Source organism: Mastigoproctus giganteus, chromosome 14 (assembly GCF_048544385.1).
Source record: "Mastigoproctus giganteus isolate SK-2022 chromosome 14, ASM4854438v1, whole genome shotgun sequence".
NCBI classification, from domain to species: Eukaryota; Metazoa; Arthropoda; class Arachnida; order Uropygi; family Thelyphonidae; genus Mastigoproctus; species Mastigoproctus giganteus.
Window position 1 is genome coordinate 98,488,699 of NC_143588.1, and position 15,319 is coordinate 98,504,017.

The window sequence follows — 15,319 nt, forward strand, 5'->3', positions numbered from 1 at the left end:
AGAATGTAGTATCTTTACTGCTGAACTACATGCCATACAAATTGCCCTAGAAACTATAAAACTGCACCAGTTTACCAATAGTGTTATTTTTACCGACTGCCTCAGTGCCCTTCTCACTTTACAGCAACAAAGAAAGCATCACAACTACCTACTTGGTAACATTCAAAACTTGCTGACTCATCTAGCTAAGAACACAAAAGTAGTAAAATTTTGTTGGGTTGCTAGCCATGTTGGCATACCTGGCAACGAGAGTGCTGACTATGCAGCCAAATCTACTGTGGAACCAGTTGACGCTTCTTTTAAAATCCCTTTCACTGACTATAAAAGTGTTATAATAAGGCAAAGTATGAATCATTGGCAAACTATCTGGAAAAATCAAGAAGGCAACAAACTCCTTCGGATTAAACAGGAACTCCAGTCGTGGCCATCTAGTTTCCACTCAAACCGAAAGGAAGAAGTCACACTTGCAAGACTATGAATAGGACGTACACACCTTACTCACTTTTATCTTCTTTCTTCCTCAGATCCACCTTTCTGACCAAACTGCCAAGCACAAATCACAGTCCAGCATATTATAGTTGACTATCCTCTCTATAATGGACTATGGCAAACCATGCAGCCCAAATCACACCTACTTGTGCAACAAATATGAGACAACAGATCTGACATTAATGCAGTTTTCACAGAATATAATGCTTAAATCCCTCATAATATGTATATCTCACATTTAATAACACCTGAAATGTCATACCATTGTTTGGTGCATAATGGCCTTTAGCTGCTGTTGCACTGTAAAACCAACAAGAAATTTGCCTTTAGCTGGCTAAAGGCAAATTTCTGCACATCTATTCTACAAATGTTTTTTTCTCAATTTAAATCTATGCCCCCCCTCAGGTTCTTAGTCTGAACAAGTGCAAGTATCCCATCAGCATTGAGCCTGCTCAAACCATTCAACACCTTATACACCTCAACCAGATCACCTTGCAGATGCCTAGTCTCCAGATGCTGTAACTTGCAGAACTTAAGCACTTTCTTCCTAAGTGCACTCCTTTGTTCCTCTAACAAGCCTTGTTGCCCTTCTCTGTACTTGTTCTCGAAACTCTGCATCCTTCCTAAAATGAGGCCTCCAGACCTGTACGAATACCTCAAGGTGTGGCCTGACCATTGCCTTATACAAAGGGATAATCACCTCCTTGTCTCTGCTAGCAAAATATCATTGAAAAAAACTCCATGACCTGCTCTGGCAGCCAATCTGCACTGCCCAGAGAAATTCATATCTAATTGCACTATTACTCCCACCCCAGGTCTTTTTCATTCTCCACCTCCCTGAGTGTAGTACCACACAGTTGGTATATTTCTGTTGGGTTACTGCTACCCATATGCAGTTCTTTGCATTTGTCAATGTTAAACTTCAGTTTCCACTTCTCAGTCCATCTGCCTAACTTTTCTAGATCCTGTTTCAGTAGCATACTGGCTTTGCTGTCATTAACGACCCTGCATTTGTATCATCTGAAAACTTGGACATTAAGTCTGATGTACCTTTATCAACATCATTGATAAATCCAAAAAACAACAATGGGTCAGCACCGAATCCTGGGGGACTCCACTAATAACATTAGTCCCCATAGAGCAGTGTCCATTTATTACCACTCTGCCATCTCCCACTCAACCATCCCTTTATCCATTGCAGCAACTTGCCCTTAATGCCATACTGCTCCAATTTGTACAGCAGTCTTCCATATGGAACAGTATCAAAAGGATTTCCTGAAATCCAAGTATATGATATCAAAATTATTTTTTGCATCCAGTTACTTTGTGACCACATTGTAATATCCAATCAAATTGGTCAGACAAGACTTCCTCTGAAAGACTTAAGTTCTGCAAATTGCTGCAGCTGGAGACTAGGCACTTGCGATGTGATCCTATTGAGGTGTACAAGGCCTTGAATGGGTTGAGCATGCTGAATTCTGATGGGATTCTTCCACTTGCTCAGATTACGAACCTGAGGGGGCATAAATTCAAATTGAGGAAAGACAGTTGTAGAATAGATGTGCGGAAATTTGCCTTTAGCCAGGTGGTTAATTGCTGGAACAAACTTCCGTCTGTCGTTGTGAAAGTTGATGGCTTAAATAAATTCAAGGAGAAACTGGACAGACTTTTAGAGGGAATGGATGTGTGAAATTGTTTTTTGTTATTTTTGACTTGTGCATACGCTCATACTACATAAGCTCATACGCTTGCTTTCTTGCATCACATGCCTCCATTATTACTACTACTGCTACATCCAAATGCTGCTGCTACTGCTACAACATCCAAATGCTTCTGCTGCTACTACAGCTACATCCAAATGCTTCTGCTGCTACTACAGCTACATCCAAATGCTACTGCTGCTACTACAGCTACATCCAAATGCTACTGCTGCTACTACAGCTACATCCAAATGCTACTGCTGCTACTACAGCTACATCCAACTGCTACTGCTGCTACTACAGCTACATCCAAATGTTGCGGCCCTGAGTGCCAAGCGATATTAGTGACCACAGCGCCTTTCCAGAGTGATTATCTAGTACACTTAACTGTAAATACGTTACTCCTGAGTTTCGAAAGTCCGATAACTCCTGAATATTATAATTAAATAGATATATTCAAATACTGTAACCTAGAAAGGAAAGCCACCTTTCTTTAATCCCTCTTTTATTTTTAGTTAATACTAACCCTTTTCTTCACTTGGGTCACTAGGTGGCACCGCTCTTGCCTCCACGTGGCGGGGCAGGTAACCTGGGAGAAAAAGACAATCTCCCGGGGCCAAAAAGAGCATATCATGAGTAAGTCAAACTCAGACTTATCTGGGCTGCCAGATGCAACCCAGATATCAAAAAAGAAAGATAGTTCCACAGCAGGAACTGCAAAGTGCCAAAAAACTGAGCCAGAGACCTATCCAATTCCAACCTATCTGATCATCCATTCAACTGGTGAGAATACAGTTGGCAAACTTTCTCCATTTAGAGTTGAAATGGAAAGTAGAGCAGGATCTCCGAAATTCGTAAAAAGACTCAGATCAGGAGATATTCTCATTGAGACATCTAATGCCAAACATTCTGAGCACCTTCTCAAAAATTAATTTCTTTGCAGGACGCCCAGTAACTGTAACGCCCCACAGATCACTGAACACCTCTAAAGGAGTGATCTCAGACTGGGACTTACTAGATGCATCTGAAGAAGAAATGCTAGAAGAACTGAAAGAACAAAGAGTTATTCATGTCAAGAGAATCTCCACCAGAAAAGATGACAATCTGATCTTGATCTTTAATACACCGAATCGTCCATCATCCATTAAGGCTGGATATCTGGTATGTAATGTCAGACCATATGTCCCAAACCCACTACTGTGTTTCCGATGTCAGAAGTATGGACATTCACAGACAGCTTGCCGGGGAACCCCTACTTGCGCAAAGTGTGGTTCAGTTGAACATGATTGCGAAAACTGTAATGCTCCTCAATCAGTATGTCCAAACTGCAAAAAAGATTGTCCCGCTTATGCTAGAAAATGTGAGCGCTGGAAAAGTGAGAAACTTATCCAGAAATATAAAACCAACCATAATGTTTCTTACCAAGAAGCAAAAAGAATCATCTCAACACCAACTCATGCAAACAGACCTACATATGCCCAAGCCACCAAAAAATTCCAATCAACTGCATCGCAAACTGAAGTAACAGTACCCCAAAAGAGTCTTTCTCGAATTACATGAAATCTTTGTACAGTGCAACTCAAACCCAAGCAGTCAATACACCAATTTCCATACCACTCGAAAACCTCCACACTCCGGATCAAGGACTCAAAGAAAAACATATCCTAACTTCTAGTCACCAACAACAAATGGACACTAAAGAAAAATCAGCAGATGACCCTGTCCTTCAAATTTTTGTTGAAGAAGACATGGGCACCGGAAGGCCTTCCTTCCCAAAAAAAGATAAAAACAAGAATGAAAAACAGAAAACCTCAGCAACCCGAAAACGCTTGGAAAGTCTAACAAGAGATAAATAATGAACAGAATAATATAGTGGAATTGTCGTGGATTCCGTGCCAATATCGATGACCTATACAATCTTTCCTGTAAATACTCACCAATATGTCTCTGCCTTCAAGAGATGTATTTAAAACCCCAAAATACACCAAAACTGTGTTATAACATTGTTAGAACCAATCAGAATATTGCACATGGTGGTGTAACTGTTTTAACAAACCCACATATTCTTACCAAACAGGTCTTACTGAACTCTCCCCTCGAGGCAATAGCAGTCCATGTAGCTGCTGAGATGCTCCTTATACATCCCACCAAGCTATACCTTCCAACTAAATGATCTCAACAATCTTATAGCTCAACTCCCAACACCTTTCCTCATTCTGGGAGACTTAAATGGTCATCACACTCTATGGGGTAATGACAACATTGATCAAAGAGGGAAAACTAATTGAACAGTGTCTAGACAATAACAACCTCCTTCTAAATGACGGTTCACCTACATACGTTCACCTTTCTTCAGGAACAAGTACTGCAATAGACTTGTCTATCTGTTCAGCAACCTTGTATCCTACTCTTAAGTGGACGATAAACAACGATCCACTACATAGCAATCATTTCCCCATAATAATTGAATTACTTAATTAAGCCCTCTCATCATCCTACTAAAATTCCACATTGGCTCACTGATAAAGCAGATTGGCAGTCCTATAAAAAATTAACTAAGCTTGATCCTAAAATAATCCAAAATTCCGCAACTGATGAAGCAGTTGACTATGTCACAAAAATGATATTACATGCAGCAGAACAAACCGTACAGATGCCTCCAGGTGGGAAGGAGCAGCAGTGCGTAGCACACGCTTCTTGATTAGACCGGGGTTCGAGCCCATCACCACCAAATACGGAGGATGCGGAAAGGTCAGGGAATGACCACCGCATATCCCGGAGCAATATAGCCTTAGTTGCTAATGCTCCTAAAAACCAAATAACAAACAACAAACCGTACCGAAATCCTCTTCAAAATTACTGATTCATCCAAAAACCTGGTGGAGTGATGAATGCCTTGTGGCTAAAAAAGAGCAAAGCAAAGCTTGGAATTCTTTTCGCCGGAGTCCAGCTACAACCAATCTCATCCAATATAAGCGCGCTAGAGCAAGAGCAAGATATGTTAGACGCTGCAATAAAAAGGTTGCTTGGATCCATTTCACTTCGACTATCAATCAAGGAACTCCTACACATAAAATTTGGAAAGCAATCAGAAAAATGGTGGCAAAAATGAAATGACACCTCTACCCATCATGGAATGGAGAGGGCAGAATGTAAATGATCCTGCTGGAATTGCTAATATACTAGGTGAAACCTTTGCCAAAACATCAGCAACAGAAAGTTATACACCGACCTTCAGAAGATTGAAAACAAGTTTAGAAAAACAAAAGTTAAACTTCTCTTCAAAAGGAGATGAAAAATACAACTTACCTTTTACCATCCACGAATTATATAGAGCCTTGTCAAATACCGACGCAGTGCTGTAGGACCAGATAATATTCATTATTCCATGATACAGAAACTAAGTTCCGAATCATTACAGTCACTTCTTCATCTATTCAATAGACTCTTCCTGGAAGATAAATTCCCTAATCAATGGCATCATGCTACGGTCCTTGCCTTCCCTAAACCAGGTAAAGACCCTACAAATTCCACTCATTATAGATCAATCACCATGACCAGTTGCATTTGCAAAATTCTCGAAAAGATGGTGAACCGCTGACTGATCTGGTACTTTGAAAATTTCAATCTGCTACATTCTGCACAATTCGGTGTTCGACAAAACAGATCTACACTAGATATACTAGTCAGACTAGAGAACTCTATTCGGAATGCATTCCTCAGATCGGAACATCATGTGTTAGTCTGCTTTGATATCAGTAAGGCCTATGATTCCACGTGGAAGTATGGAATACTCCGTGAATTACATCGCCATGGACTTCCGGGTCACCTCCCAATTTTCATACAGAATTTCCTATGCAAGCGTACATTCCAGGTTTGATTTAAAACCTCACTGTCCCAAGTATTTTCACAAGGAGTTCCTCAAGGCTCTGTACTCAGTGCTTCACTTTTTATAATTGCAATAAACACCATTGCTGGACAACTTCCAAACACTATTGATAAAGCACTGTTTGTAGACGACCTTAGTATTTGGTGTCATGTGAAAAACATGAATACTATTGAGAGACAGTTGCAAGGGGCAATAAAACTAAGATCTGTTCAATGGCTCAGGCTAATGGATTTCAACTTTGTCTGCAAAAAACATTTTACATCCATTTTTGCCGCCAACACAAACTCCACCCCAATCCAGAGCTACAACTGAATCACCAACCAATAGCAGTTCATTCCAGCATACGGTTCTTAAGAATCACTTTAGACCATAAACTTACTTTCCTTGAGCATATCAAAAGACTAAGAACATCATGTCAACAAAAACTACATATCATCCGTGTTCTCTCTGCAACTAAGTGGGGAGCTGATCGCCTTACTTTTTTACTGTTATATAGAGCATTAATAAGATCGAAACTTGACTACGGAGCACCAGTGTATAATTCAGCAAGACCTAGTGCCCTTCGCTGGCTCGATCCTATCCATCATAATGGAATATGCGTTGCTTTAGGGGCATATTGCATGTCTCCAATACATGGCTTATATGCTGAAGCACACGAACCCCCTCTCTCGATCAGGCGACAACAACTGATACTACGTTATGCCTATAAAATTAGATCTATCGCAGAATACCCAAACTGGCAGATACTTTTCCCATCACAGCACAGCAGGTTATACCAAAACCGCCCTAATGCTAACCGTCCTTTGGGTATCAGAATAAAACACCTCTTAGAAAAACTAAATTTAACCTTAGACAATGTGGCACGTAGCCTCCCATCCTCTCTTGCTCCTTGGAATATCACTCCACCCTTATGTGACTTACATCTGCATGAATGGAATAAACCTACATTGCATAGAGAAAACTTCTTGCAATTATACCATGCAGTAGTGGATCAGTTTCCCAGCTTTTCCATAGTACATACTGATGGATCAAAGAATGATGTCCATGTTGGAATTGCCGCAGTTTTTCCAAACATCACATTAGCTTATCAATTGTCACGTGAGTTCAGTATATTTTCCGCCGAACTAATAGCAATTCAGGTTGCGCTGAATCATATTGAGTCCTCTGATATTCACAACAGCATAATTTTCACAGATTCTTTAAGTGCACTTCAAGCACTAAAAAACATCATGAACCTCACCCACCCAGTTGTGAAAGGAATAGTCAGCTCTTTACATATTATCAGAACTTGGGAAAAACATACACTTCTGCTGGTCCCAGGACATGTGGCAATTTCTGGAAATGAACTAGCAAACAATACTGCCAAATTAGCTCACCTACTGCCCGAGAACAAGTGCTTCATCAAGACTATCGAACAATCCAGGAAAAATGCATGTGCCAATGGCAGTTATCATGGGAAAATCAACCTAACAATAAGCTTCGAAGTATCAAGCCAAACCTTGAGTGATGGCCTTCCAGCTTCAGTTCAATCCGACATCAGGAGGTAATATTGGCTCGTCTGCGAATAGGTCACACAAATATCACTCATGGTTATCTTTTAACCCCCTCAATGTCATCATTGTAATATAGTGCTCTCAGTTAAACACATTCTGGTTGAATGCACAAAATATACAAGAGAACGCCAGAATCTTTGCACTCCATCAACAACAGAAGATCCTCCTACACTTACTTCACTTTTAAATAATGAAACAAATGTCTCAAGCATTTATAACTTTCTCAAGATGATTAAAGTATATCACCTCCTTTAGTTAGTTAAAAAAATTACTTTCTGGTTCCTTTTTTCCATTTTCTGTATTTGAGAAGAAATGGCATGCATACTTACCATATGTATGGCCATAGTTGCCAATGCGCCCAATAAATCCCGAAACAAACAAACAAAAAACCAAATGCTGCTCCTGCATTTGGTCTTGGTGCCTTAGTTGCTAATGTGCCAATAAAATCCAAACCAAGCTCCTGCACCTGGTAGGATGGTTCACGGCTAGTTGGTATCATGGCTCTGATGATACCAACTGCGTTATAATTTCATGATAGTAATTTAGCAAATTTATTAGAAAAGATCACCCTTCTCCATGAAACCATGCTTTGAGACCCATTTAGAATGCTATTCTTGTCAAGATGGTCTTTTAATGAGTCTTGAGATCCTGCATAATCTTAATACCACATAAATCAAACTCACTATTCTATAATTGCCCATCACTTCTTTTAACTCCTTTCTTACATATATGAGTGATGTTGGCATTTCTCCCATCCAGAGAAACAATCCTCAATCTAATGATGATTTCATTAATATTTTTAATGGTTAGTTATACTCACTTGCTGCCCTTTTCATTATAACTGGATGTACATCATCTGCCCTTGGGCTTTATGCTCTGTCTCAGTAGCATTTTCGGATAAATGCTTCTCTGATATCAATACTTCACTTTTTACAGCAACTCAACTTCAGATTACCAATGTAGTTTCAATAGTAAATTTACTAGTGAATTGTAGAATTCACTAGTAAATTCATACTTATGATCAAAAACTGATGCAAAAATTGACACAACAGATCTCTGCTCTCTTCTCTGACGATACCATCTTAACCTATTTTTAAATTGTTTGAAGAAATTGTAGTGTAGAATTATATTAGCTTAAATTAGCACTTGTCCTGCTTCATAATATGTAATTTTTACTCATTATTTAAGTTCAATTACTGCATTTCAAAATCATTATCATCCAAATCTGTTATATCCAGTGAGTGGACAGATCGCTATGTAGTATAAATCTGGACCATATGCAATTTTCTTCCATGCTGTCCTATTTTCCATTAGATTTTTAACCATAGCCTATGTAGACTCTTTCTTCTGATGCTTTCTTGACACAATCCATTTTGTTCTTTATCAGCCCCTGTGCCTGTTATCATTCATTTTTATTTCAAATATCTGTTTTGCTAAATTTTTTTCTCTAGTCTTTTTTTTACATGCTCATACCTTCCTAATCCTAAATTTACAGTGTGTGTGCTTGCGCACGCACGCGCGCACACACACACACACACACACACACACACACACACACATTCTTGTAAAATTCCAGGCTTTTCTGATTAAAAATTTACTCATCCTTCAGATGCTTCATGTTGAAATTTTTCTGTATTTTTAAAAAAACATTGAGTTTACTGCCTTTATGTTGATGTTTAAAAATTATATTTTGGTGTATTCATTATATGAAAATTCACCTGTATTCACTGTGATATCATTTAGCATAATATTGAGTGTAACTTAGCAGAATTCTTAATGTTTCATTACATTATTTCTTATTTCAGGTATTTAATGGACCTCTACCTCCTAATTCATTTATACCACCACAAGGAATTCCTCCCTCTTCTTATCATCCTCAGGGTAATGATTTGCCACAACCCTTTCCTCCTCTACCACAGCCACCTGCAGGTAATTTAGGTTATAAAATAGTCACTTTTTTTTTCACTTAATTTTTTTAGTGTCCTGAAATTTAATATTACTGAATAAAAGTAAATTTTTATTAAAGTTCAGCTAGATGAGAATCTGCCACCTTATTCCAAGTTACAGCTGATGAAAACCAAAGTTTAACTGTTGAAACTAAAATTCCAGTTTTTGACCAACTCTGTGCCGACTAAGCTACAGCCCTTCTTCAAGTCAGCTTGTGGAGGTATTAGCATTAGCATTAGTAGAGGCATTTGATGCAAGAAAGCAAGCTTATGCAGCATCAGCCAAAAAAAAAAAAAAAAAACCCACTTCCACTTCACCCCTCTGTTCGTTCAAAATACCTGTCCAGCTGAGCCTTAAACTTATTTAGGCTATCAACCTCCACCACAAGGGATGGCAGTCTGTTCCACCAACCAACCACCCGCTGGCTAAAGGCAAATTTCCGCACGTCTATCCTACATCTGTCTTTCCTCAATTTGAATTTATGCCCTCTCAGGTGATTTTTCTGAGCTAGAGGAAGAATCCCATCAGCATTGAGCATGCTTAAACCATTCAAGGCTTTATACACCTCTATCAGATCACCTCGCTGGTGCCTAGTCTCCAGACACTGTAATTTGCAAAACTTAAGCCTTTCTTCGTAAGAGCACCCCTTTGTTCCATTCACTAATCTTGTTGCCCTTCTCTGTACTCGTTCCAGCAGCTCTACATCCTTCTTGAAATGAGGCCTCCAGACCTGTATACAGTACTCTAGGTGTGGCCTGACCATTGCCTTATACAATGGAATAATCACCTCCTTATCCCTGCTGGAAAAATTCCTGTATATCATTGACAATACTCCATGAGCTACTCTTGCAGCCCGTCTGCACTGCTCAGAGAACTTCATATCTGCCTGCACAATCACCCCCAAGTCCCTTTCATTCTCTACCACTGTCAGTGTAGTACCACAGAGTTGATACGTTGCTCTGGGGTTGCTGTTTCCCATGTGTAGTACTTTACATTTGTCAATGTTAAACTTCATTTGCCACCTCTCAGCCCATCTGCTCAACCTTTCCAGATCCTGTTGCAGCAGCATAGTGTCAGTAGTGTCCTTGACAACCCTGCCAACCTTTGTATCATCTGCAAACTTGGACATTAAGCTTGATATACCATCATCAATATCATTTATAAATACAGAAAACAATAATGGACCCAACACTGAGCTCTGAGGGACTCCACTAATAACATCAGTCCACGATGAGCAGTGTCCATTGATTACCACTCTCTGTCTTCTCCCCCTCAACCACCCCTTTATCCATAGCAGCAATTTGCCTCCAATGTCACACTGCTCCAATTTGTGTAGCAGTCTTCCATGTGCAACAGTATCAAAAGCCTTTCTAAGATCCAAGTATATAATATCAAAGTTATTCCCTGCATCCAGTTCTTTTGTGACTGCATCATAGTATCCAATCAAGTTGGTCAGGCAAGACTTCCCCTTAACAAAACCATGCTGTGTCAATAAGATTGGCTAAAACAGGAAGATTTTGTATTTTATTTACTCCTTCAAACTTTACCTAAACCCTTTTTAAAACTACATAAGTTCTCTACAGGGCTGGGTTGTAACTTTTTCTGATAGTTCATTCTTTGACTACAGACAAATATGTTATGTCCAGTCTATGCTTATCTTTGCTTAATTTAAAACTGTGTCCCATTGTTTGTGTCATTCTAGAAATGGAAAATATGCTCTAACATTAAATTTGTTCAATGTGGTTACTATCCTGAAATGCACTGATTAAAAATGGCATGGGGTCAATTTCTATTGTTGACCAGAGTTGAAGGATACATCCTGTTGGTCATGGGAGAAGCCTTTATGAACTATTACTACTTCATGTCCAAGTTAGTCAATTTTAGGTGAAACGTCTCATGGGCATCACCAACAGGCAAACTGAATGTATTTTAATGGACATAGTATTTGTTGAAACACCATGGTATACATGGTGTTTCAACAAATACGTTCTGTGAATAGAGTGGACTCAATTGTGGCCTTAGTGGAGGAGTCCTCATCCTCCTTTCAAAAAACCCATCCATCCAATACATTCTAACAGAAGGTGTTACTAATTATTATCCTATCAAAATTAATTCAGAATTAAAACAAATATATTAACATTGGAAAAATTGTCATCTAATGTTGGTTTTCCAGACATGGAAACAATTATCATGTATCCACATGCAATTCCTCATGGTTAATAAAGTGATGTGATTTTAATCACTGTCCTTCCACATTGTGCTGAAGGAAGAAGTCTGAGTTTGAATCACATCAAGATAAAATTTTTCAGCCTTTTCCAAACCAAAACCAAATTAGTTGGTCTTGGACAAAGATTGTACATTCCTCCCCCAGAACTTGGCTTTTACTGACATCTCTCTCTCTCTCTCTCTCTCTCTCTCTCTCTCTCTCTCTCTCTCTCTCTCTCTCTCTCTCTCTCTGGCGCCTCCGTAGCCAGGTGGGAAGGAGCAGCAGTGTGTAGCACACGCTTCTTGATTAGACCGGGGTTCGAGCCTATCACCACCAAATACAGAAGATGCAGAAAGGTCAGGGAATGACCACCGCATATCCCGGAGCGATATAGCCTTAGTTGCTAATGCTCCTAAAAACCAAATAACAAACATCTCTCTCTCTCTCTCTCTTTGTATATTGGGGGAAGAGGCATGCAGGGACCTTTGCTTGTGTGACTCTGTTCTCACCTTGATCTGCTAAGAGATCTATAGCGTATGTTTCTTATAAATAATATTCGTCATCAAAACAGGTTTTATATAAATAGTGAACTGATATATTTCTGACAATGCATACAAAATTGTTCTTTTCTGTGACAGTCATCAAATTATGCATTGGTGCCATTACAAATGTTCTTCTCTATTTGTAACCCCTTCCCCCAAGCTCGCATACTTTTTTTCTGGAAATGAAATTTGTGAGTTACAGAATTCATGTAATTTCATTAAATACGTTCCTATGTAAAGCACAGATTTCAAGTCGAATAAATATAAATAATTAATATGTATATATTGTAAATGGTAGCTATAAACTTCCTGTCTATTTTTGTGAAATAACTGGAAAATATGTGGAATTCAATTATAAAATGATAGAGGATTAACACTTACTGAATAATTAAGAGTAAGGTTCAACATGTGCCTCATCAGTATCTCTACACAGCTAAAACACATCTAAATTGGTCAAATTAACACTTGCACACACCTCAAGAGTTCTTGTTTGTTAACCAACCAACAGAACATATTAGCAAGATGTTCTAAGGGCAGAAACGTTTCAAATGAGTGAGTAGCTCGCTTCCCTGGTTAATACCAGGGAAGCGAGCTTAAATAACTTTTAGGGATGTGTCAGGGAAGTTAACTATACAAGAACACTAAGTCTTAATTGTTTATACAGTAATGTCAGAAGTGTCATCAATAAAATGAATGAATTCAAACTGCTAGTTAGGACAAGTAATGCTGACATAATAGGGCTTACAGAAATGTGGTGCCACCCGGAGATAGGGGATGATGAGTTTCAGTACAGTATGTACAATGTATTTAGGAAGGATAGTGAAGATAGAAGGGGTGGTGAGGTCATGCTTCTTCTTATCAAAAAAGCAGCCTGAGTGCGACAAAAGCCTTCCCAGATTCAGACATTTCGCATGCTAATATAGAATCTGTATGGTGTGAGATAGTTGAAAGCAAAGGTATAATGAGAGTGGGAGTAATTTACAGGCCAGGTGATTGTGAAGGATTATGATGAGAGCCTCTACATGCAAATGGAATGGACAGGTAAGAGTGGATGTCTCATTATGAGTAATTTTAATTTGCCTCTAATTGAGTGGAGAAAATGGGATTTAAACTCTACATGGGGGACAAAATTTTTAAATCAACTAGATGATTGCTATTTGTATCAACATGTCAGGGAAAGTACTAGGGAAAAGATTATTCTAGACCTCATCATCACCCATGAACCAGATGACATAAAAGGGCTGACAGTACAGGAACCAGTAGCAGGAAGTGATCATGGAGTTCTATGGTGGACGATGAAGAGAGAGAGGTAGCAGTAGTTAAAGGCAAAGGAATGGGTTATAACTTCAGGAAAGGAAATCACAACGGCTTAAGGTGCTACCTGGCCTCTATTAATTGGGTAGATATCTCACAGAGAGCAAATACAATTGAACTATGGTATAACTTTAAAACATTAATCACGGAAGCGTTGAATGCATATATACCATAAAAAAAAAATACTCCACGAGGAGGATTCCAAGTTGGATGAATAATGAGGTTGCCAGATTACTTGAGCAGAAAAAGACTGTATGGAAAATTTACAGAGCAATAAAAAGTACAGAAGCGTATAACAGCTACAAAGTGATCTCTAATAGTGCCACAGAAAAGGTTAGGCTAGCAAATGCAGATTATGAGAAATTGCTAGCAAAGGGGGGGGGGGGGGAATAAGGACTTCTTCACATATATAAATGCAAAGAAGAGAAGGACAAACCAGATTGGACCCTTGTGTAATGGACATTGGATAGTATTAGATACCCCAGCTGAAATTGCAGATGAACTCAACAGTTACTTTGCATCGATATTTACAGAAGAAAAACCCTTCACGTCAATGAGAAATTCTGGGAGTGAAGTTGAAAAAAATTTAATTAATGATGTTGAAATTTCACATGTTTATTTAATGAAAAAACTTTTGAGCCTACAGGCCAGTAAGACTCTTGGGGTTGATAGCATTTACCCTATAATCTTAAGGGAGGCGGCAAGTGAATGCACTGAACCATTGAGGCTAATTATGCGAGCATCACTGGACTCAGGAGTGATTCCATTGGATTGGAAAAGTGCCAATGTATCTCAAATACATAAGGGCGGAGTGAAGTGGGAAATTACTGGCCGGTTAGTCTAACTTCAGTAGTAGGGAAAATCATGGAGACAATGATAAAAGTTGGAATTCAGGATCATTTAGATAGAAATAGAATTCTGAAAGATACTCAGCATGGTTTTGTAAAGGGAAAATCAAATGTTTAACTAATCTGATTAGCTATTTTGACAGGGTCACTCAACAGCTGGACTTTGGAAATAATTTCAACGTTGTTTAGTTGGATTTCAGCAAAGCATTTGACTCAGTCCCACATGAGCGGTTACTTTATAAGCTGGAACAGGTTGGAATCGCAGGGAAAAGCCTTAGATGGATAGCTGGATGGCTTCAGGGCAGGAGGCAGAGGGTTGTGATAAATGGTTATTCCTCAGATTGGATAGATGTAAGAAGTGGGTTCCCCCAAGGATCAGTATTAGGACCACTGTTGTTCTTGATTTTCATAAATGACATTGATGAAGGGATAGAGGGCATGATGTCTAAATTTGCAGATGATGTAAAGATTGGTAGAGGAGTTAATTATCACCACCAAGCATGACCTATCTGAAGAATGACCTAGATAGACTTCAGGGATAGTCAGAAAAATGGCAGCTATGCTTAAATCCAGCAAAGTGTAAGGTATTGCACCTGGGGAACAGTAACCCTAAAATAACTTATACACTTGGCAGAGTTGGATTAAAGCCAGTAGTGGAGGAAAGGGACTTGGGTGTTATGATACAGTCAGACTTTAAGTTCTCTGAGCATTGTAGACAGGTTGCAAGGAAGGCTCATGGTGTCCTATTGATGATGTATCGAACAATTGCTAGTAGAGATAAGGACGTTATAATCCCATTATATAAGGCTATTGTTAGACCACACTTGGAAT

The 15,319-nt window shown here is 39.1% G+C and overlaps 1 protein-coding gene across 2 annotated transcripts in view; it reads left to right on the plus strand.

Annotated features, from left to right (window-relative positions):
• LOC150075424 (signal transducing adapter molecule 2-like) overlaps positions 1 to 15,319 on the plus strand; it is a 203,681-nt gene that overhangs the window by 172,032 nt on the left and 16,330 nt on the right. For both annotated transcript variants that reach the window (XM_090389165.1, XM_090389166.1), the window contains exon 12: positions 9,437 to 9,560. In XM_090389165.1, the coding sequence (XP_090245291.1) occupies positions 9,437 to 9,560 (124 nt within the window). The remainder of the gene's footprint in view (positions 1 to 9,436; positions 9,561 to 15,319) is intronic.